Here is a 20,696-nt window from a genome sequence, read left to right as displayed (position 1 = left end):
TTACCCCAGAAATTTTGCTTGGGCGATACTGCGGGAGTGCGATTCATGATTGCGCTGCGGTGCCGACAGACCAGCTTCATTTACGCGCGGCTGCCGCACGTTCTGATCTACTTGAGAAGTGTGGCTGCTTGGTCTCGTTGGTACGTGATTTCAGGAACATGAAATTACGCGAAAAAAACAGAACACTGCTTCGTCTCCTATCCTATATATTTTTCGCGTCTTGTTTTGAAGCGAAAAGCTTCACTACGCTAGTCAACACCGCGCTTCGCGCGAGCCGGCGTATGTCGGAGCACGAGTGACGTCACGCACGGCGCAGGTGGCCGCCGCCGACTCCATCGCCTGAACTTTCGCCGCTCTCTCTCTCTCTCTCTCACTCCCTAGTCACTACTGCGCATGCGCCACTAGCACCACCGAGCCACAGGTGTTCCGCCGCTGCGCAGTGCCACGCCTTTCTTCAAAATGTAGTAGTAGTAGTAGTAAGTGTTTATTGATAAAAATAATAATAAAAGGAAGTTAAAAGATTTTTGCTAACCCCGGCATCTGCATTCACTGTGTCGTCGGTACCTGAGCTGGGGCAGTGGAAATAAAGGATAGAAGGCAGTATGAAGAAGTAAAATGAAAGAGGTGAGGGGACGGCAAGAAAGGACATAGGGAGTGGTCTTATATACACTATTTACAAACAGTAACAGATTTCCTCAAAATCCAATTTTCAATTTTCAGGTTTCTCTTTCCTCTTTCCGTCCCTCCTTTATATCTGCCTTTATGGCGCGTTTCGGGTATCCACCGAGACATGTGAGACGGTTACTGTGCCATTTCCTTTCCTCAAAAACCAAACAAAACAAGTGAGCCGACGGCGTTCATAGAGTTCATTGGCGTTGACAATTTTGCAAACTCCGTTCATTTTCACGAAATGAAAGGCGCACAACCGGCTCCGTGGGTCAGTGGAGACCTCAATCTCGCTTTTCGCTTTGTATATCCTAGATTAGCTGAGCTAATCCATATTAATATTTTTATTCTTCACTACCTAGGCTGCACTGGATTTCATAGGTATCGAAATAGCTTGGATGTCAGTGGGATTTAACTGAATTCATAGATCGTTCAAACGAGAAACTTCATTGTTCAGTGTAGCTTAAATTCTCAATTTCTCGCTTTTCCGTTTTAACAGTTTACTTTTTGGGAGCATTTTGCATTTAGTGGCTTTGTTAATAATAATTGGTTTTTGGGGGAAGGAAATGGCGCAGTATCTGTCTCATATATCGTTGGACACCTGAACCGCGCCGTAAGGGAAGGGTAAAGGAGGGAGTGAAAGAAGAAAGGAAGAGAGAGGTGCCGTAGTGGAGGGCTCCGGAATAATTTCGACCACCTGGGGATCTTTAACGTTGTTAGATGCGGGCCCCTGGTTCGCCTGTGCCGTCTCTCGCCAAGGTCGGTGTCGCTGGGTTCCGGATCGGGAGACTGCTGTAGTGGGGGTGACGAAGAGATGAGAGGGTTTTCGAGGTGAAGAAGAGACTGAAGGGTTTATTTACATTTATACAAAGATTGAAAGAGTGAATCGGGAGCTGGCTGATCACACGCCAGATCGGTGCTTAAATAGGGTCCGCTGTCCCCAGGTCCCTAGTTGGGGAATCTAGTTCATTAAAAATGCGTCGAATCAATGTGATGTAGATCACTTGTCCAGTCTTCCGGGTCCGCCCCCAGCCACACACTCTTGCCACTTCTGGCAGATTAGGGTCCGCGCTGTCCAGGCTTCAGTGATGAATAGCCCGAAGGGGGCCCCATGGCCGCGTCGAAGGTCAGTCACCTGCACTTCACAGCGGTAACGTGGGAGCGAAAGGATCCCACCGCAGTTCGCAGAAGCTTTCACGTAGAACGTGGGAAAGCACAGTCTAAGACGAAGTTGTTTTCGAAGCACGAGGATTCCGGAGACGTTGGCTTAGTCAAACCCGGCCGCATTTGCCACGGCTCATTTGCAGTCCCGCCGCTCGCCGGCTCCCCCGTCGTCCCCTCCGGGAGAAACATGTCCCGGGTGGGTCCGGCGTTGAGAACAAAAGACAGGTTCACCAAAGCCGTTCTCAGACAGTGGAGGGCCGTTTCACCCCGTAAACAGCGGGGGGGGGGGGGGGGGGGGGAAGGACCCTTGTAGACGCCACCACCTGCACTCGTAGCGCTGCAACCACATCGACGGCCCTTTGAAGCCTCGGTAGATTGATGATTCCCAGTGGCTTGAATATTCTTGGCATGTTGGCGTCTCCAAACGTAACAACCTGCGCTGACATCGCACAGCACACGGGTGCCTTAGCGTTTTTCCTCCATAAAAACGCAGCCGCCGCGGTCGGGTTCGAACCCGGGAACTCCGGATCAGTAGTCGAGCGCCCTAACCACTGAGCCACCGCGGCGGGGCTTAGTGGCTTTGTTTGTTTTGTTTTATGGGGTTTAACGTCCCAAAGCGACTCAGGCTATGAGCGACGCCATAGTGGAAGGGTTTCGGATAATTTCGACCACCTGGGGTTCTTTAGCGTGCACTGACATAGTAAAGTACACGCGTCTCTAGAATTTCACCTTCGTCGAAATGCCTCCGCCGCGGCCGGGATCGAACCCGCTTTTTCGGGTCACCAGTTGAGCATCATAATCACTAAGCCACCGCGGCGGCTTCTTCTGCATTTAGTACCGTGCAGAGATAGCTGACAGCGACATAGAATAGCTACAGAATTCTAGGATGAGCCATAACGGATTTAGCGTCAAAATGTTTAGTAGAGGCTAGCGGCGTTAGCAAGCGAACCGTAAGAAAAAAGTTATTACATCTAAACTTACCGGCATAACTCATTAATAAGCGAAAGCTGATTGGCATTAGCTGCCGAGAGGTCCGGAGTGGCAAGCCCATTTTGACGTCCCACAGGGAACTGCCCGGTTGGGCGCCTCACAGGCCCGTTTTCGCGTCTATGCGCTCACGTGCATACTCGGTCTTTTTTTCGCCTGTGGTCTTCGGTTTGATCGCGTTCCCGGCACAGTTCGCGGACTCCAAGGCCCACTTGCACGAAGTAAGTAGTTCCCAGTGTTGTCTTATTCGCAGTCTAAACCCTCCGTTTGTTTTGAGGAAAGCAAAGGCGCATAACTGGCTCACTCGCAATACCGATAGTTGGGCGAGTTGGTGTACGCTCGTAATGAAAAATAGCGCAAAGGGAACACAAATGGCGGTCAGTACGACGCAGACAAGCGCTCACTTGGTCAGTGGGCACCTTAATCGCGCTGTGAGGTGGCGGTGGTGTCCACCTCCAAAATGAGTCAGTTATTTGCCTTTCCTGTTCTCAAAACCAAAGGCGGGATTAGACTCCCACCCGCTGCGATGGCTCAGTGGTTAGGGCGCTCGGCTTCTGCTCCGGAGTACTCGGGGTCGAACCCGACCGCGGCGGCTGCATTTCGATGGAGGCGAAACGCAACGGCGCCCGTGTGCTGTGCGATGCCAGTGCACGTTAAAGATCCCCAGGTGGTCGAAATTATTCCGGAGCCCTCCATTACGGCATCTCTTTCTTCCTTTCTTCTTTCACTCCCTCCTTTATCACTTCCCTTACGGCGCGGTTCAGGTGTCCACGGAGCTGTGAGACGGATGCTGCGCCATTTCCTTTCCCCAGCAACCAATTTTCAATTTTCAATTTAGACTCCCTTCAGTTTGAGGAAGGGAAATGCGGATAAGTGGCTGCCTGGGTCATTGGACACCTCAGTCGTGCTTTGAGGTACGCGGCGGTGGTGTCCGCCTAAGGCGTTACACGTAATGCGCTACACTGCTGCCGTTGTACCCTCTAAATTACTTCCACGAAATGGCTTTTGCAAAGCTGTTACAGCTTTCACTGTAAAAATAGTCCTAAGGTAATATTGATCCCAAAGCAACACGGTAAATCTCAAGCGTGTTCCGAAATCCATTCAGGGAAACAGTCTGGAAGAGCTGTGCTTGCAGCGCTCTCATCTCAATGTCCGGCCAACGCACGAAACCATAGCAGCAGAAATCTGCGCATTTAACTTTGGTGAGCAATGCACCTGGAACGCTCAGGTCAAAAAGTAGTAGTAGTAGTAGTAGTAGTAGTAGTAGTAGTAGTAGTAGTAACCGTAGTTGTAGTAACAGTAGGAGTAGTAGTATTATTAATAACAGTAGCAATAGTAGTAGTAGTAGTAGTAGCAGCAGTTTATCGTAAAAAACTGAAGGAATAGATGGCGCTGGCTGCGGCAGTTGCTGTCTGCTATCTAAAGCAGAGCTGCGTCCGGCATAAATAAAAACAACGGGGAGATTATAGGAAAGGCAGGTACATATAGGAGCGGTAGCGCGAAAGGGCAGGGTAGACCTATAGACGCTTTACAGCGCCGTATCATGGGGGCTGCCATCTTTGGTCACGTGAGCACGCCGCCATTGCACGCCTCCTGACTGCTCCGAGCGCGCCTCGTCGCGACGGCTGCCGCGTCTGATGGTTCGGTTCCAACAGGCTGTGTTTCGGCTGATACGGTTGTAAAATAGTGGGAAGGAGACAGTATGGTTTGTCCAAAGATTCGAAGGACACGTGAGAACTCTAATTTGATCTCTTGTGGCCTTGAAAACGGTGTCCGGTTTCATAGCCAGCCGATGGATGGATTTCCTGATACTTGTCTTTGCGTCCGCAGAAGGCTTTGCTGAATGTTTTTTTATTGTTATTATCTTAAACGGCAAGGTTTAATGCTTCTGCGGCAGCGCAGGTCGTTGTAGTATTCTGTACATGCACGCAGACACCGCTCTAAAACGCTCGCATGCACATCGTACGCATTTGTTTGCAGCCTGTTAACGGTGCTTAGGAAACCGAAAATATTTTCTATTGGTTTGTTAAGCACACAAAGGTGACAAAAATAAATCGACACACAAATGTTAACTACCGTGTATAGCAGTACCATTCATCAAGCAGCCTTCACAATCTGGCGCGCAATCGTTTCGAAGGATTCCGCGATATAATTGTTATAATAATAATAATAATAATAATAATAATAGAGATTTATTCATCACAACGATGAAAAGGGCCGAGGAAAAAAGCCAGCAAGGCTTGACGAGCCCTCGGCCCCTACAGCAACGCATTCACACTACACGAAGTTCATAATTATGTCAGTCTCACATATGAAATTGAGGTACGCTCCACTCTCGATATGCGGACATGAAAATGCTCGAGGTCTCGTTGGTGGTAAGTAATCAGCTTCTCTCTGAGCGCTGGCCTGGGGGTAACTTTTAGTGGCTGTCTCGCATGGACCGCGAGGAAGTGGCAATCATCCAGCCCAGCAGCCGTAACGCAAATGCTGTATTCCGAATCTGGTCCACGAAAAGCGCTCTACTTGGAGCGAAGTTCAAGAGTAGCACCAAGACGGCATACAATACACGGACGGTAAGCGTTGTCCGTTCGTACGGCTGTGCAGCGCACGATCTACAGTAGCGGCATGTAGGAGCATAAGTCGTCCTTCTTTTCCGTACCTGATCTGGCCTCCGGCGCTGCTGTTACTACAATTGCCGAACACCTTAACTTACGAGCAATGGGGCCTCACTACACACGTAGGCGCAACTGCACAGCAACTGAAAGCACGAAGTGACGGTTTCGGTGGCGGAACACTTTGATCATGAAGCAATGTTGCGCACTTACCCTCGCAGATTTTCCAAGATCGTAACCTTTCTTTCTATATTGGCCATCTAGCACTGGCGGACGTGTTTGTCGCGTTCGCCCGTTCGGAAATGATGCATGGCAAACGGGCGCGAACAGGGGCAGTACTTCCTTGTGCAGTTCGGTTCCGTGAGGCTCGCAAACGATCGCATCCTGCACCTTTAACTCTCTGTCGCAATTCTTGCAATCCACAATAAAGCACGTATTTCCTCTGCCTTTCCCCATCTTCGCAGAAAGAACACTTCGGCAGCCACCCGCGATATTTCCATTACTGCATCGAGGCGTACACTCCGGCGACTTACGAGGTCCGTAATGGCGCCGTGTTCCGAGCGCGTCTGTGGCGCCATCTGGTCTCAAACGGAAGAACTGCGCGCTGTAAACGGTCTATATACACTATTTACATAGAAATAATAGAGACATTTAGTATAGCCTATGAGCGCTTGCGTACGCTATACGCAAGCATTTAGCGGGAGGTAACAGAGGAGGTCGCACCAGTTTTAGTTTATCGTATGCCAACCTGAACTCAACGATAGCGTAGGTTGCAGTGGCGCCATCTGGTGTTAAATTGTGAAAATATGTTGCGACAAAGTTTTTTCTGTTTAGCCAAGGCGTGGTCAAGGTTATCCAAGTCGCATCACGCAGATAGCCGGTTGCGTGGCCAAATGGTTCGTGCTCTGCAGAGTGGAGGTAGGACCCGACTTTTTTTAGGTAACCGAACCGAGCGAGGTTCTTAATAACGTCATGGTGCATACTAGCATCCTTTCGGACCCCTACTGCCTAGCGTTTTTAAGCTGGGACGACATCGAAGCCGTGATGATGCGCGAGCGTGAACAGCAACGCAGACTATGCATCCAGGCGCAGCCTGCTGAATATGGACACCATGCCCGACTACTTGCGCAAGTTCGTTCTGTCGTTTGCGATGAACTGGCCTAGAAGAAGGTCGAGCCTTTCTCTCAAGGCTCGGGCAGTGAACGGCTTTCCGCAGGCGAAATTCACATTTCTCAAAATGTTTTTCCACTGTGCAGCGTCCTTGAAGGGATTTTGTGCGTTTACCTCCCTAAGTAACGCTAAATCGTCTGCGAATGTAAATCGCAGGCGAGGAGCGGAATTTTTTTGCGCTGTCAACACGGTGGCTGCCATCTGAGAAGTACGACCACGATGTCAACGCACATACGTGCTACGAGCACTGCGACGCAGCGTTGCTGCGACGGGCTTGGTGGCTAGCCTAGACGGACCAGCTAACCGCTGAAACGGCTACTTTTGGCAAGGCTGTGACTACATTTCCTTAAGAATCCAAATCAAGGCAATCCACAGTCGGTTCTGTCTTGTTAGGGTTAAGAGCTGCGGAATCGTTACACAGAATCGAAAATTGGGCAAGTTTATCGCTCTTTCTTTATGCTGTTGGAGAGGCGAGGCAAAGCGAATATCACGTGTGCCATTTAAAGCAATGAATATGCCTAAAAACCCAATAACACTGACGAATTCTCTCCGAAGCGGGGGACGTGGGCGCCGCCATTTTGACAACGCTATTTTTCCTAGCGTACGCAATAGCACGCACGCGAAATTCGAGAAATAGCGTACGTAACGCGCACGTACGCTAAACCTCGGTTTGGAATAGCGTTTAGCGCATGCGCAGTACGAAGCACGCTATTTTATAGCGTACGCTATGCCTTTGCGTATGTCTGCGTACGCTATACTAAAAGTCTCTATTCATACTGGAGAAGGTAACAAGGTAACGCCGTTCGCACGCGAGTTTTCAGGCAAAGTTGTGATGAATTGTTTTCTGCGACCTTTATCATCGCGCTAGCTCCATCAGTGGGCTTCGACATCTGGCTTAGCCTCTGTGAATGCGAAACACGTCCGTGTGCCTTGTGATGTCAGTGCACGCTAAAGAACCCCTGGTTGTGGAAATTAATCAGGTGCCCTCCACTGCAGCCCACGCGCCGCTTCGGGGCATTTACCACCTCCACCACAGACCATACCGCACCATACCGCACCGTACTGTAACCTACCGTAACGTAACGTACCGTACCGTGCCGTAGCGTACCGCATCGTACCATAACTTTTCCCATGCTATTACAGAGTCGTATCGCCACAGAAGTAATCGCGCTAGTTCTGTGGCTCTGAGGGTGAGAGGAGAACCAAAGCATGAAAAGGAAAAACACGAGAAGATGACCAGGTTGGTGTACTGTTGGAAAAGCCGCGCCAATGGAAAGCAGTTCAGATAATAAGATGCAGAGATGTGTAGCAATAGCAACGAGTTCATCCCCAATTTCAGTCCAGAGCCTTCCAACGAGGTACGTTGTGTAACCACGCAATGCGCTCCTACAGGGCATAAACCACCACGGAGGAGAAATTGGAAACTTCCCGGTGAACGTCGAAGAACCCTAGAAGGCCGAAATCATCCGGAGCACTCAATTCCGGCGTGTTGCAATTACACTACCACAGTATTACATGAATAGTACGTAAAAAATTAATCGGTCATAAGCCACGGCCTACGATCATCTATCTATTCGTTGTGTCAGTGAATTATTCTGTAGCTTGGCTCAAAGTGAAATCTCCAGTGGTACCCGAGGGTGTTGTAGTCATAACGCCTTCTAGATCGTGAAGCACGGCTTGATTTTGGGCTTTTGTAGTCTGCGTGAACTATTTCTAGTGCGGCGTCCCACGCGTTCAGGGCTAAAACAGAAAATTACAGAAGTGTGCTAAAATAATAAGCCAGTGTTCCTGGTCATGGCGTGCTCCTAAATTTGTCGTTATTGTAGCGGTGGGACGCATGTTCTCTTTTTTGCCCAGTCGGTGGTTTGTTTTCCCATCGTGTGTGCATGTTGACAAGTGCATAGCAATAGAGTCAACCGTCTTTGTAAAAGCCTACAACTTTGTGAAAAGTAGCTTTCGCGCCAGCTAATCGGCATGCGACAACTAATTGCCATTTGGCAATTTATTGCAGTGGGTGTAGGGAGTTGCTAAATACTACCGTGACCCCGTCGGCACCGAAAACTGGAAACATTGTCTAATGCACAGTGGAATTTATCCTACTATTTCGTTAACGCAGCGGATGAGCAATGCCAGTCATAACGGGCCTAAGCCTCGATGGATGCTAACTATGGTTGATTTGGTGTTGGTTTAACGTTATATTATATTCAATTTTTATTCTTTTCGTCCTTCATCATTGGCTCAAAGCGACATGTCCCCGCCATCGTCTGGTCTGCCAGTCACCGCGATGGACAGTAAGTATAGAATATAGTCTGAGAAAAGAACTTTTTATTACAGTGGCCCTGGCTCACTATCACAAAATCACGAAGTGTTGACGCAGTCGCCTGTTCTAACCAGAAGTAACAGTTCTGTCTTGCTCAAAATTACGGGATCTTCATAAAACGAGAACTAGCAGGAGTGCATGTCTGTCTGTCTGTCTGTCTGTCTGTCTGTCTGTCTGTCTGTCTGTCTGTCTGTCTGTCTGTCTGTCTGTCTGTCTGTCTGTCTGTCTGTCTGTCTGTCTGTCTGTCTGTCTGTCTGTCTGTCTGTCTGTCTGTCTGTCTGTCTGTCTGTCTGTCTGTCTGTCTGTCTGTCTGTCTGTCTGTCTGTCTGTCTGTCTGTCCCTGTCTGTCTGTCTGTGTCTGTCTGTCTGTCTGTCTGTCTGTCTGTCTGTCTGTCTGTCTGTCTGTCTGTCTGTCTGTCTGTCTGTCTGTCTGTCTGTCTGGCTGTCTGTTGCCAGGAAGATAGATAAGGAAAATGCACAGGCCTGCCCACTGACTCAAGCTGAGCCACAATCGCTACCACGTGCAGATAGTGATCGTGTATACCGTGCATATTCCCCAGGAAACCAAGGCTGGGATAGTGTAACTGTTCTGCGCCAACTGTATTACTTTTTTATTCTTCATTGGTCGTAGTTTTCAGCGGGGTTATTTAATTCGGAAGACACTTAAGCTCCGCCTTAAGGGTATGACGCAACAGCGTTAATAGGTCCCTTCAGCGGCTGGAGTACTCTTTGCATACGACTCCGCAGACAGGGGCACTGTTGATTCTATTTAATTGTTCGTTTACTACAACACAAACAGGACATCCCTTTAACCAAGTCTAATAAACGTTCTTCACTGGTTGAGGTGTATAGCGCCCGGCTCACGTTTCAAGCGGTAGCGGTTCGAGTTCCGGCTCTACCATTTTTCTTTTCAGTGTAATTGCTTTTCTTTCTTCAGAGGCGCTACGTAATGCTGGTAGAATGACGTCACGATCCTGTAGACCAATGATGAGTTTCGTAGCGATGTCAACTCTGTTGTACTGTAGGATTGTTGTGGATTGTTTGAATTACCCGCGCAAAGGCATGTGGTTGTGACGTCACCACCATCTAGACCAATGGAGAATCATCGCCCCACAGACGCCGGGTTCCGCGTCGAACGGGAAGTGTAACGCTGTCGCGTTAATATATTTCCAATGTTTAATATCGAGGCTTGCTTTCGTGGGTGCGCATACTGCGGTGGTGAAGATTTGTGTTTTCCACTCTGGCACTTTTTTGGTGGCGAATGACGTCACTAATGGACCGAAGGACAACGGGATAAATAGGCTTGCGATTGCTGCGGAAGAGGTCGCAACGGCAACTTTCTTATCGCGGATTGAGTGCGCAGGATAAGTAGAAAGGAGAACGGCAGAAGGGCACCCAATAAATTAAATTATACGCCGTGTCTCCATGCGTGTCGATAACTACGCTAGGGAAAAAGACAGGCGTGCGTGAATTGAATGAAATTTTCTACCGAGGCGCGAATTCAAAGATTAACGCGAATAATTGGGCTGTAGTTATAGCTATTCATTTTAAATAACGCGAAAGGAAGAGACAGAAGCCGGTTGTCACGTGAGCTAAAACACACGTGCTGTCTGCTTCTGTCTTTCGACGGTGTCTTTGCCGTACGCTCTAGGTGATATAACGAATGCCAGGGTTGTTCATGGCAACAGCGAACAAGTAATCTTCTGGCCACTACACGACACCGTTTTTAACAGCTGATTTGGAGGGACGCTAAACCTCTAGCTGCGTTATTTCTGCGTTGGTCCCAATCGCGGCGATTGTTTATCGCCCCGAAGGCGTGCCTCCGTCTACTCTTCCTCTCAAGTTCTCAAGCCTCCAAAAGTCTTTACTTCGCACTCAGTCTTGTGACCTCTTTGCTCTTGACGTCGGACACAGCTTCCACGTGATAGCGCTGAAAAGATACGACTCGGTAAACCGCTGCATCTGAGAGCATATGACACAGACGTGAAGGGCGCGATACTGCAAAGACAACATTAGACAGAGGATTCAGAATGTAGGCGAGATGAAGGCTTGTAGGAGGTATGTTGTGGTACAATTGAGGAAGAGGTAGAGCGATGCTACTCAACCGAAGGTGTCGCTTCAGCTCTTATTGTTCCGTGTATTAATCACTTCGGCGTTGGTTTGTCTGGCCTCACTTGATTTCAATCCCCCCACATTGACAGCGAGTCTCAGCATGCATTTCTTCTGCACAGTGTTCGCTGGCACAAATACTGACTAGATAGTTACAGATGCACCATATTCGTTACCGTGTTTCAGCATCGGGTGGCAATGAATATAATCCGCAATCATGACAATGCCAGTGAGTTAAACGGTGTGGTTTCGTTGCGTTGAATCCACTGAACGGCTCAATTCCTACACATGCTGGTGTTAAGTGGTTCGTTACGAAAACAGTACCTCACAATTTGGTGTGCAGTTGGCGTTTGCTTCCCGGTAGTCAACAAAAGATAAAAAAGGCCGCTATAGATGTACGTATATACAAGGAGCTGTGGTGCGAAGAGCTGCTGAAAGTTATGGCTAAATTACGGCTTAATCAGCATTTGTACTTCTAAAGTCCCGTCAGTGAACAGAAGGTCTATTCCATGCTTACAATTTTTAAACTGTAATCTTTCGGTTTTCCCAGGTTTCGTGTGCCAGCTCGTCAGTTTACTGCATGTAGTTATGTCTGTTTGTCCCCACTTTGTACTTAATTCTTTGCTGCAGTATTAAAAAAGTATGATTATAGTAGTAGTAGAACATCTTTATTGACGGGAAATGAAGTCCCCCCAGGTGGTGCCTCTAGTCCGGGGCTCCACATGTCGCCGCCGTCGCCACGCTCGCTCCACCAGTGATTGCTTGTTGCTGCTTGTTTAATTAGCTTTGTACAGTTGCTTACCGCATTTCCCCCTTTTGACGTACGACGTGAATGGATGAGTTGAATTGCCGACGCCCGCACACAGTCGCTCACGCACACTTAAACACCGGCATTCACATGCACATACAGGGGGGGGGTCTCCATAGATATATTTTACATCACTCATTTAAAGTGGCTCTAAACACCGTTCCTTCGCTGTGTGCTTTATTCACCTCCGAGCTTTTCCCTCTCCTTTTGGCGCAATTATTTAGCTAGAAGCAGTGGGGCCACACTCTAAGTGGCTTAAGATAAACTACCGTGACGTCATAGAAGCCACAAAGGATGGCAGGCGATTGAAAGAGGCACGGGAAGGGGCTCTCAGGGTTCTTTTGTGCTGCGCTGCTTCTTGAAACATTCGCGCCACACGCTTTCATCCCAACGGAAACCGTTTGGCCGCCTCCGGCATCGCCATTTCCCGGCCAGGAACACAATACTGTTCATATCAAGAAGTGGACTGCTGTATAAAAAAAAAAAACGCATGCGGTATGTCTAGAACTTACACAGGTGGCATCATTACTGTACTGTGCGCTTAAAGGGACGAGATTCGTAAGATGCGGCCACCCACGCCAGGGAATTTTGAATCCGCACTATGAAGCTGTTGGCGCATTTGGCGCGGAGTAAAGAGTATGAAACTGCGTTGAAATCTAGGTATTCGAGGTAATGATGAGTATTGCAATGGCAAGCTCCCTCTTCAGAATATTGTATTCAGCAGCACTCTAAAGAAGAAACTTCGTATGAATTTTATCGCATGCTTTACTTTAAGCAATTTGTTCGGTTTAGATTGATGGTTTACGGTTTATGGGGGTTTAACGTCCCAAAGTGACTCAGGCTATGAGAGACGCCGTAGTGAAGGGCTCCGGAAATTTCGACCACCTGGGGTTCTTTAACGTGCACTGACATCGCACAGCACACGGGCCTCTAGAATTTCGCCTCCATCGAAATTCGACCACCGCGGCCGGGATCGAACCCGCGTCTTTCGGGCCAGCAGCCGAGCGCCGTAACCACTCAGCCACCACGGCGGCGATTTAGATTGAGACTATCCATATTGTGTACGAGGTGTGGCAGGAGATATGTTCATTTGAAATGCAATTTTGCAGCTTCATGCATTTCAGAGCGTATGCATTGCTTTTTATGTTTACTTTTGTTCGGATGCGTGAACACATTGCTCCTCTATACAAGAAACAGTGAATACGAACAGTGTGTACGGGCTGAAAGATAAACGCATCTTATCTGCGTTTAAGACAAAAAAAATTGTTGAATAAGAGACATTACGACACGTATGATACAGGTACCCATTCCATTCTTGTATTTGTCTAAAAATGACAACAGGTGAAGTGAATGTGAGAAACCAGCAATAAAACCAAACGAAACTCGGATAATCCTGAGCTTTATGGTGAAATTATGTTTCACAACGAGGATTATTTGAAAGAGTATTGGACGGAAGAAGACTGAATATGGTCATTGGACTGGAAACCCGCGACCTGCCAGTGCGGCGCGCGCGATCCCATGTGAGAGCTACATCTGCGTTATGATAGGAAGCATAACGTAACCAATGACCGTGCCTTTTAGCAGCCCTAAATGGCCTACCTGGACAAGAAGGCAAGAAAACGCCGAAGGGCATTTAGGTGTTAATGCACTAATAAAGGAAGCACACCAGCGAAAAAAAGATAAGAAGGAAAGGCGTCATCCGACCAGTAGAGCCATGGATGATGGATTCAGGTTGCCTCATGCAGAAGGACAATAAATAAAAATAGAAGAAAATAAACAACGATGAAGGAACTGACTTTTCAGTATGAGCAGAGCAGATATCTCAATGGCGCACGTCCATACGTGTCAGGAGGTTTTGGAGCCTTGGGCTTACTTGCAGCTTGGATGCGTGTTAAGCGATTTGAAGCTCCTTTAAAAGCATTGTTGCAACCGTGGGACACGTTTTGACTGAGTAATTCATCGTCGTCGCTATGGCGTCCGCGTAGCACGTGACAAGCAAGTCGCACCACAATACCATCAGATGTGTAACGGAAAAAGAAACGAGCGGCGCTTCCGTGCCCAAACACCGTGAGTGAATGTAACCTTCTGTGGCGGGCCGAACCACGCGGCGCTTTGAGCGAGCGCGATGTTTCGGTGCTTGCAAACACACACTCTCGCACGCCGGTGTTCTTTCAGCAGCGGCGGCGGCGGCGGCGTCGGCTTTCGCCACAGAAGGCGGCTGCTGCAGCAGGGCGTTGTCCAGGAAGGAATATTTCACTTGGCCGGCCGTTACAGTAGCGTCCGAGTAAAGAGTAGGCGCGAACAGCGCTGTTCCAGAGAGTAGCCGGACGAGGGCGCACTGTTCCTGAGTCAGCTGCGGGGCGTGCCACGGAGAGTCACGTGGAGTGCGCGTTGAAACCACGCCTTCCTGCGGACGTCCCTCACCCCTCACACAGAGCCCCCCAGTGCAGCCCTCCGCAGGCAGACCTCTCAGCTCCGCGGCGGCCCGAGTAAGATACTCTTGTCTTTGCGCGTCCTTTCTTGCCAGAGTGACCGCCGATGAGTCAGCCGGAGTAAACTCCAAAGGGCTCACTGCGCGATACGCAGCGGTCCCCGCAGGAAAGAAGCATGAACGCCGGCCGGTACGAGAACTTCGCTTACGAGGGGCCCCCGTTGTACTTCGGCGGCCAGCAGCCCGACTACGCGCCGCCGCAACCCCCGGTCGCCCAGCCGGTGGTGCTCGACCGTGCTTCCCTGCGGGGCGCCGACGAGCAGCAGAGCAGCGACTGCTCTTGCGGCTCTTCGCCCGACCGCTGGGCGCGCGTCCGTCCGCCGCCGCCGCCGCCGCCGCCGCCGCCGAGGGAACACGGTGAGCTGCCGTCGCCTGCAGCGCACTTTTCCGCCGTCACTCCAACGCGGTCGGTGCAGTGACCAACGGCGTCTGCGGAGCTAACCTGGTAGCCACCTTGCACAAGGCGCAAAGATAGTGCGTGCGCGTAACCGTTGTCACATTCAGAGGGACTTTAGACGCTCCTCAAGCTTCTATACAGATGGCATCGAATGGGTCATGCACGAGCATGTTATTTTTGCAGAGACCCAGTGCAAAATCCTACCGCAGTAAAGGTTGAGCGTTGAGCTACAAGCCAGCCAAGAATATAGACTTTCGCACCGAATGAAAATCTGCATGGAGGCGACATTGGCGGACACATTAGTACAGACAGCAAGCAAGCTGTTCGGTTATCAGGGAACAGTACGTTTCGTTTCTTCGCAAATTTTGTACATGAAAACAAGGACGCGTGCATATGGCGGTGCGTGCAACGTAGGCCGATGGACACGAAATAACACGTTTGTCTTGTTTTGCGATCACCTTTTATGGGAGAACCCGAAAAGAAATTAAGTCCTTGTTGCCAGAGTGAGAAGCTCGAAGGATTTTACTCGAGAAACGTTGGACATTTGCCTGTTCCCCCCACAGAGAAAAACGCTCCACTATTTGCGTATAAATGTCCGAAGGCCAGTAACAAACAACAGCGGGAGCGAAAGCGTGTAATGAAATTACTTATGCTGTGGAGAAACACGAGGCCACGCAGATGCTGTGCATCTAGATGTTACTCAAAAGTGAGCTTGAAAGCCTTAATTCTGTCGTAGGACTGAGCATATCGCGTGTGTTTTGGTGCAATTTCTGTTTTTGTTCTTTTACTTGATCGCACTAAGTTTTATCACTGCTGCCTGCAAGATTTGAATTCTCCGTCTTCATCGGTATTTCTCCGTCTTCATCTCATTCATTGGCAGTTTTGCCGAAAGCCTGGATGAAAATTAGTGATGTAATCATAATGGAGTAACGCTACAACGACGTAGCTAATGCATGCAAGCATAAATGCGCCTGCCCATTTAGGGTTCAAACTGATCCTCAAAGAAGGCCGCCGTTAGCTTCATACCGAGCTTGGAGGATAACAGCACTATAGCTGTTTCATTCGCATCCTACTTTTTGCGGCTATGATAACTGCGAAGGTGCACTAAAGGGGCAAAGTTTGCATAGTTTTCTTTATTACATTGTCCTCTGTAGATATGAATAACCTTCTGTCCAGTTTGCACGGTTTCATGTATGCGAAGCACGTGAACAACATACTATGCACGCATTCGCGTAATTTGGGTTGCAAAACCATCGAGCACTGTGAAAATCGGTCACACCTTGAGGTGACCGTGAGGTGAGGTGACCCTGAGGTGAGCTGAGGATAGTGTTGCGTTAATCTTGTGTGCATAGTAATTTACATAGCCAACATCGCTTCAGAGTAATTATGTTCATAATTTCGTTTTCTGGCGTGAACTTTCATTGATATATTCAGTTATGGTACACTTGTTATCCATTGAAATTTAATTTCCTGCTTACACGCTACACAAAGGCCATGAAGTGGACAGAGTGTGGTGGCATTAGATTGTATACCAACGTTGTGTACCGAAAGAGGTTGGTAGCAAGCGCCATCTCGTGCGATACGTGTGGCATGACTTCATTTTCCGGAGCAGCAGTTAATTATTATTTTCTTGAGATAAAAATTCCTGCAATGATAGGTCAAGGTGTAATTATTTTAATTTTAGTATCCCGATGTACGAACGCTTTCTGCTAACGTCCATGAAACTGCATATAGGAATTCTGTTTCCATGAGTAACAAGCATTCAGGAGCCACATTTCATTATATCAGACTACCAGTGCGTGAGTAAGGAGGTCACATCTGGCGATAACAACAACATACATGGTGATCTGATCAGAGATCCACGACACAATAACGCGAGGAAGACGACAGACACCTGCCACAATCAAATTTCAGAGACAGTCGAGTCGTCTGCTGGCGGCAACGCTTCGAGGAGGGGACTTTTCTGACAAGTCCACTTGCCGAAGCTTTGGCGCAGTATCGTCTGACGGAGGAAGAAAGTTTACTCTTCAACAGATTAGGAAGCGGGCCGATGTTTTGCTCTTTTCAAAGTTTCGTGTTTATTCGGAGTTATCATGCAGTGGTCCAGCCCATCGCTGCGTAGGGACCCTGCAGTACAGCTAAATCCCAGGAGAAAGTAAGTTCATTGCAAGCCAGGCCTTCTAGCGACCCCACGGCCACCGGCCAAGGCAGTGGCTGGTGGATCGTGCCGAGGCGGTGGCTGACACACGTGAGGCGCCGCGCATTTCTTAAGTTATTAAGCATATATCGCGGAGCTTTTCTGTATGGGTTGAAGTGCCGGTTTGACATGCGCTGTACAACTCACTCATTGCGTACTTTTTATTTGACTGACGACCGGCATTTACCACGTTGCAGGCATGGTACAAACGTAATTAAACATCTACGGCTGGGTGCCTCGTCCAACTACGAATTTTCTTTTTGCGCCGAGATCTCTTTGCGCCTACCTGAAAACGCGCTTCATGCTTCAAGCGACATGATACTACACCTGATTGTCCGGTATCATGTCGCGTGAAGCGCCTTTTCAGGTAGGCGAAGCGCGTTTTCAGATACTACACCTGATTATCCAAATTATTCCGGTGCCCTTTACTACGGGACCTCTTCTTCCTTTCTTCTTTCAGTCCCTCCTTTACCCTTCCCTTACGGCGCGGTTTAGCTGTCCAACGATATATGAGACAGATGCTGCGCCTTTTCCTTTCCCACAAAACCAATTATTATTATTATTATTATTATTATTATTATTATTATTATTATTATTATTATTATTACTATTATTAGCTGATTGTACGCGTAGTGCGCGTGGATGCTACGTCGGTGCCAAGCAACCCGAGGGGCCCCTGCTCCCTGGCGGCTGTTGCGCATGCAGCTCTGGCCAACAAAAGGACGCCTCGGGTCTTATCGCCGCGCTGCCGGCTCGTTTCTGCTCTTTTCTTGACATTTTCGGTGTCGCTTATCTTAGGTGTTGTTTCGGCTCTCGACTACATCATCCCCATGCGCCGGTCAGCGATAGCGAATCATTTTGATTCACAGCCACACCGATTAAGCGGCTATCTCAAGAAGCACTCAGGTGCGTCTTCTCGTGTCCGCGTCTATTCTTAGCCCCTTGAATTGCTTCTAGCTATACAGCTTCGCTTCAATATTTCTGCGGCATGGCGGCGGCCAGACAGCGGTCACTTGAAAGGACGCCTCGGGGAAAGCACACCGCTTTTTCCTAGGTTCTGTGGCACTGACGGGTAGAGAATTGGATTGCATTGGGCAGCAAAGAATGAGCATACTGCGTGTAAGTGCTCAGCTTAACTAAAAGCCGCGAAGTTCGAACAAATAAAGTGGAATGAACATTTTGATTTTGGATAATGTAGTACTTAATTCCAAGACTCTTGGCAGTAGATTTTGCTTTTTGAGATTGTAGTCACCGTGCAGAAAGACGCATTCTTCGCCACCTCTAAAACTTACGAGGCAAATAATCGCTTCAGGTTGAGCCTTGCGTCCTGCTGCAAGTATGCAGCAGTCGAGCGAGTGCGTTAGTGAATTCTGTCCACTAAGACTGCTCAACGACGCCGCGCATACCATCCGCTCGTGTATCGCCTCAACGGTCAGATCTGTCGCGGAGTGGAATCGGCGTCGTACTTCGAGCGCAATCCGTTCTTTCCGTTCATCGAATGGCGCAGTGTTCCCGGCTTCCTGCCGCCTTTACACTGCATTGTCCTGCCAGTGTAGCCGTGCGCCGGATCTCGTCTCACTGGTACAGCCGGCGCATAGGCCGGCCCTTTCGGCGTTCCTCGCGCGCTTGCCCGGTAGGGGATTTCCTTCTGCACACGGCTCAGGAAGCGAGAGCGGCTGTCACACGAAACGGCCCACAGTCTCCTTTTTTTTTATATACGGAGCTCGGGAATCGGGGGAAAAATCGGACAGAGGAGCTGCGCGCCTCTCGGTTTGCATCCGCACGTGGAACTTCAAACCTACCGCGCGTCTCTCGCCACCTGGAGAGCGCCGCGCGGTCAGGGCATGCTGCGCGGACCACTCGCTATGTATGCGGCTGAAGAGCTGGCGCCATTGACCCCTCTGCGCTCGCCTGTTTTTAAGGTAGCTTCGACTGGAAAGTTAAGATGAAGCTTTCCGGCTGCAGTGGGGGGAAGGTGGTAGTGGTTTTATTAAAAATAATAGTAAAAAGGAAGGAAAAGATTTTTGCTAGCCCCGGCATTTGCCATCGATACTGAAGCACCTGAGCTGGGGCAGCGGAAATAAAGGACAGCAGGCAGAATGGAGAAATGAAATGAAAGAGGTGAGGGGACAGGAGTAGAGGACAGGGGGAGAAGTAATATGTACAAACTATTTACACAATAAGTAATGTGTCCAGGTTGTGCGCGTAATTAGTTCAGTTTAGAGAAATTAAATCACACACGCGCACAGCACTGTGTAGGTTACAACTGGAGTGGGGCGTCCAGTTATTAATCGTTCAAGGTAGAACTCGCGGAGCGTTCGGTCACTGCGTGTAACTACCTGACGGAGAACAGACGGGACGTCAAGCCCGTGTGTTCGAGGAATGCACAGAGGCTCACCAAAGTTCGCTCACGAGTGCGCGCACTGCCCTGCGGCCACAATAGCGTCCTGATGGAGTCTGGTAGTATGCCCTGCGCCCTATAGGCCGCGAGCATATCGCGACGAGCATCGGCGAACGCGGAGCAGCGAAGGAGCAGATGTTCTAGTGTTTCCACTGCACCGCATCCGTCACACACATCACTCGTCGCGATTCCGTGACGCACCCGTCGTTCCCCGGGCCACACGCAGCCGATGCGCGCGCGGAGGATCATTGCGCGTTGCGACCGTGTAAGTGCGCGACAGCCGGTGACACTGTCGATGCGCTCACCTCCCGCGATGCGTGGGTCGGGGTGCTGCTTTCGGAGATGGTCGTGAATGACCGCACGCACGTCCTCCAGCGCAAGGGGCAGATCGCTGGCAGGTAGTTGGTGTGCAGCGGTCGCGAGGTCGTCAGCTTCTTCGTTGCCGGCGATGCCGCAGTGACCGGGCACCCACTGTGCACGCACGGCACAGCCTCTCTGCGCGAGACGCTCGATGCGCGAGCGAATTTCCCGCACTAGTGGGGTACCGCGGCCGTTAGATTGCAGGCGGCTGAGGGCGGCGCGGGAGTCGCACAGCAGAGCACTCCTGGGCGGCGGAGGGCCGAGGGTGAGCAGCAGGTCCAGCCCGAGCCGGATCCCCATCAACTCCGCCGTGGTGGAGGAGCCCAGGAAGGTTGCGTGTTGCTGGCTGTGCAGTCGCAGGGCGGGGATGGTGGCCGCCGCAGCAAGGGAGCAGCTGTCGCGGGCCACTGAGCCGTCGGTGTACACGAGGAGATGGTCCTGGAGCTCCTCGTGTATGACGGCTCTGGCCAGCTGCTGCACAGCGCAGAGGGGTGTGCTCCGCTTTCCCGCGATGCCGACGATCTCTCGCTGTACCTCCGAGGCAGCAGGCCAGGGCGCGCAGGAGCCGTAGGGGGGTGGGCCTTGGGTCAATTGCTCATACTCGAGCAGCGCCGCGCCCATTCGTGAGCGCGGGTGCGAGCGCATACGCTGCAGCAGCGAGCCGCCGTCCGGTGCGCGGTGAAGCCGGTCGATGTGATTCAGTGCCCTGCGCGCTGCTTGGAGCTCAAGGGGCCACGCTCCTGCCTCGGCCAACGTTGCGGCGCACTGCGAGTTTTTGGGCAGGCCTAGGCACACGCGCAGGGACTTGCGGTGCTGAAGCTCGAGCTTCTTCCAGCACGGCTTGCGCACCGTGACGAGCGGCAGCGCATAGAGCACCGCCCCCAAAGCTGCGGCATTGTATAGACGCAGCGCGGCTTGCTGGGAGATGCCCTGGCCTCGAGCGGTGAGCTTGTGCACGGCGGCGGTGATCCTCTTCATCTGCAGACAGGCCTTGGTCGCCGCGGGGCGGAAGGA

The 20,696-nt window shown here is 50.3% G+C and overlaps 1 protein-coding gene across 6 annotated transcripts in view; it reads left to right on the top strand.

The window, feature by feature from the left end:
- Hnf4 (Hepatocyte nuclear factor 4) overlaps positions 1–20,696 on the top strand; it is a 121,893-nt gene that overhangs the window by 42,226 nt on the left and 58,971 nt on the right. For 2 of the 6 annotated variants that reach the window (XM_077646928.1, XM_077646926.1), the window contains exons 1-2: positions 14,191–14,325; positions 14,423–14,684. The exons of 2 other annotated variants lie outside the window; for them this stretch is intronic. In XM_077646928.1, the coding sequence (XP_077503054.1) occupies positions 14,444–14,684 (241 nt within the window). In that variant the 5' untranslated portion in view covers positions 14,191–14,325; positions 14,423–14,443. Of the gene's footprint in view, positions 1–14,190; positions 14,326–14,422; positions 14,685–20,696 lie in introns of those variants that run through there. 2 more of the 6 variants (XM_077646929.1, XM_077646927.1) reach the window with 1 other exon arrangement.

This window comes from Amblyomma americanum, chromosome 1 (assembly GCF_052857255.1).
Source record: "Amblyomma americanum isolate KBUSLIRL-KWMA chromosome 1, ASM5285725v1, whole genome shotgun sequence".
In the NCBI taxonomy this organism is placed as follows: Eukaryota; Metazoa; Arthropoda; class Arachnida; order Ixodida; family Ixodidae; genus Amblyomma; species Amblyomma americanum.
The sequence above is the reverse complement of the archived record's forward strand: the minus strand, read 5'-3'. Positions and strand labels throughout refer to the sequence as shown.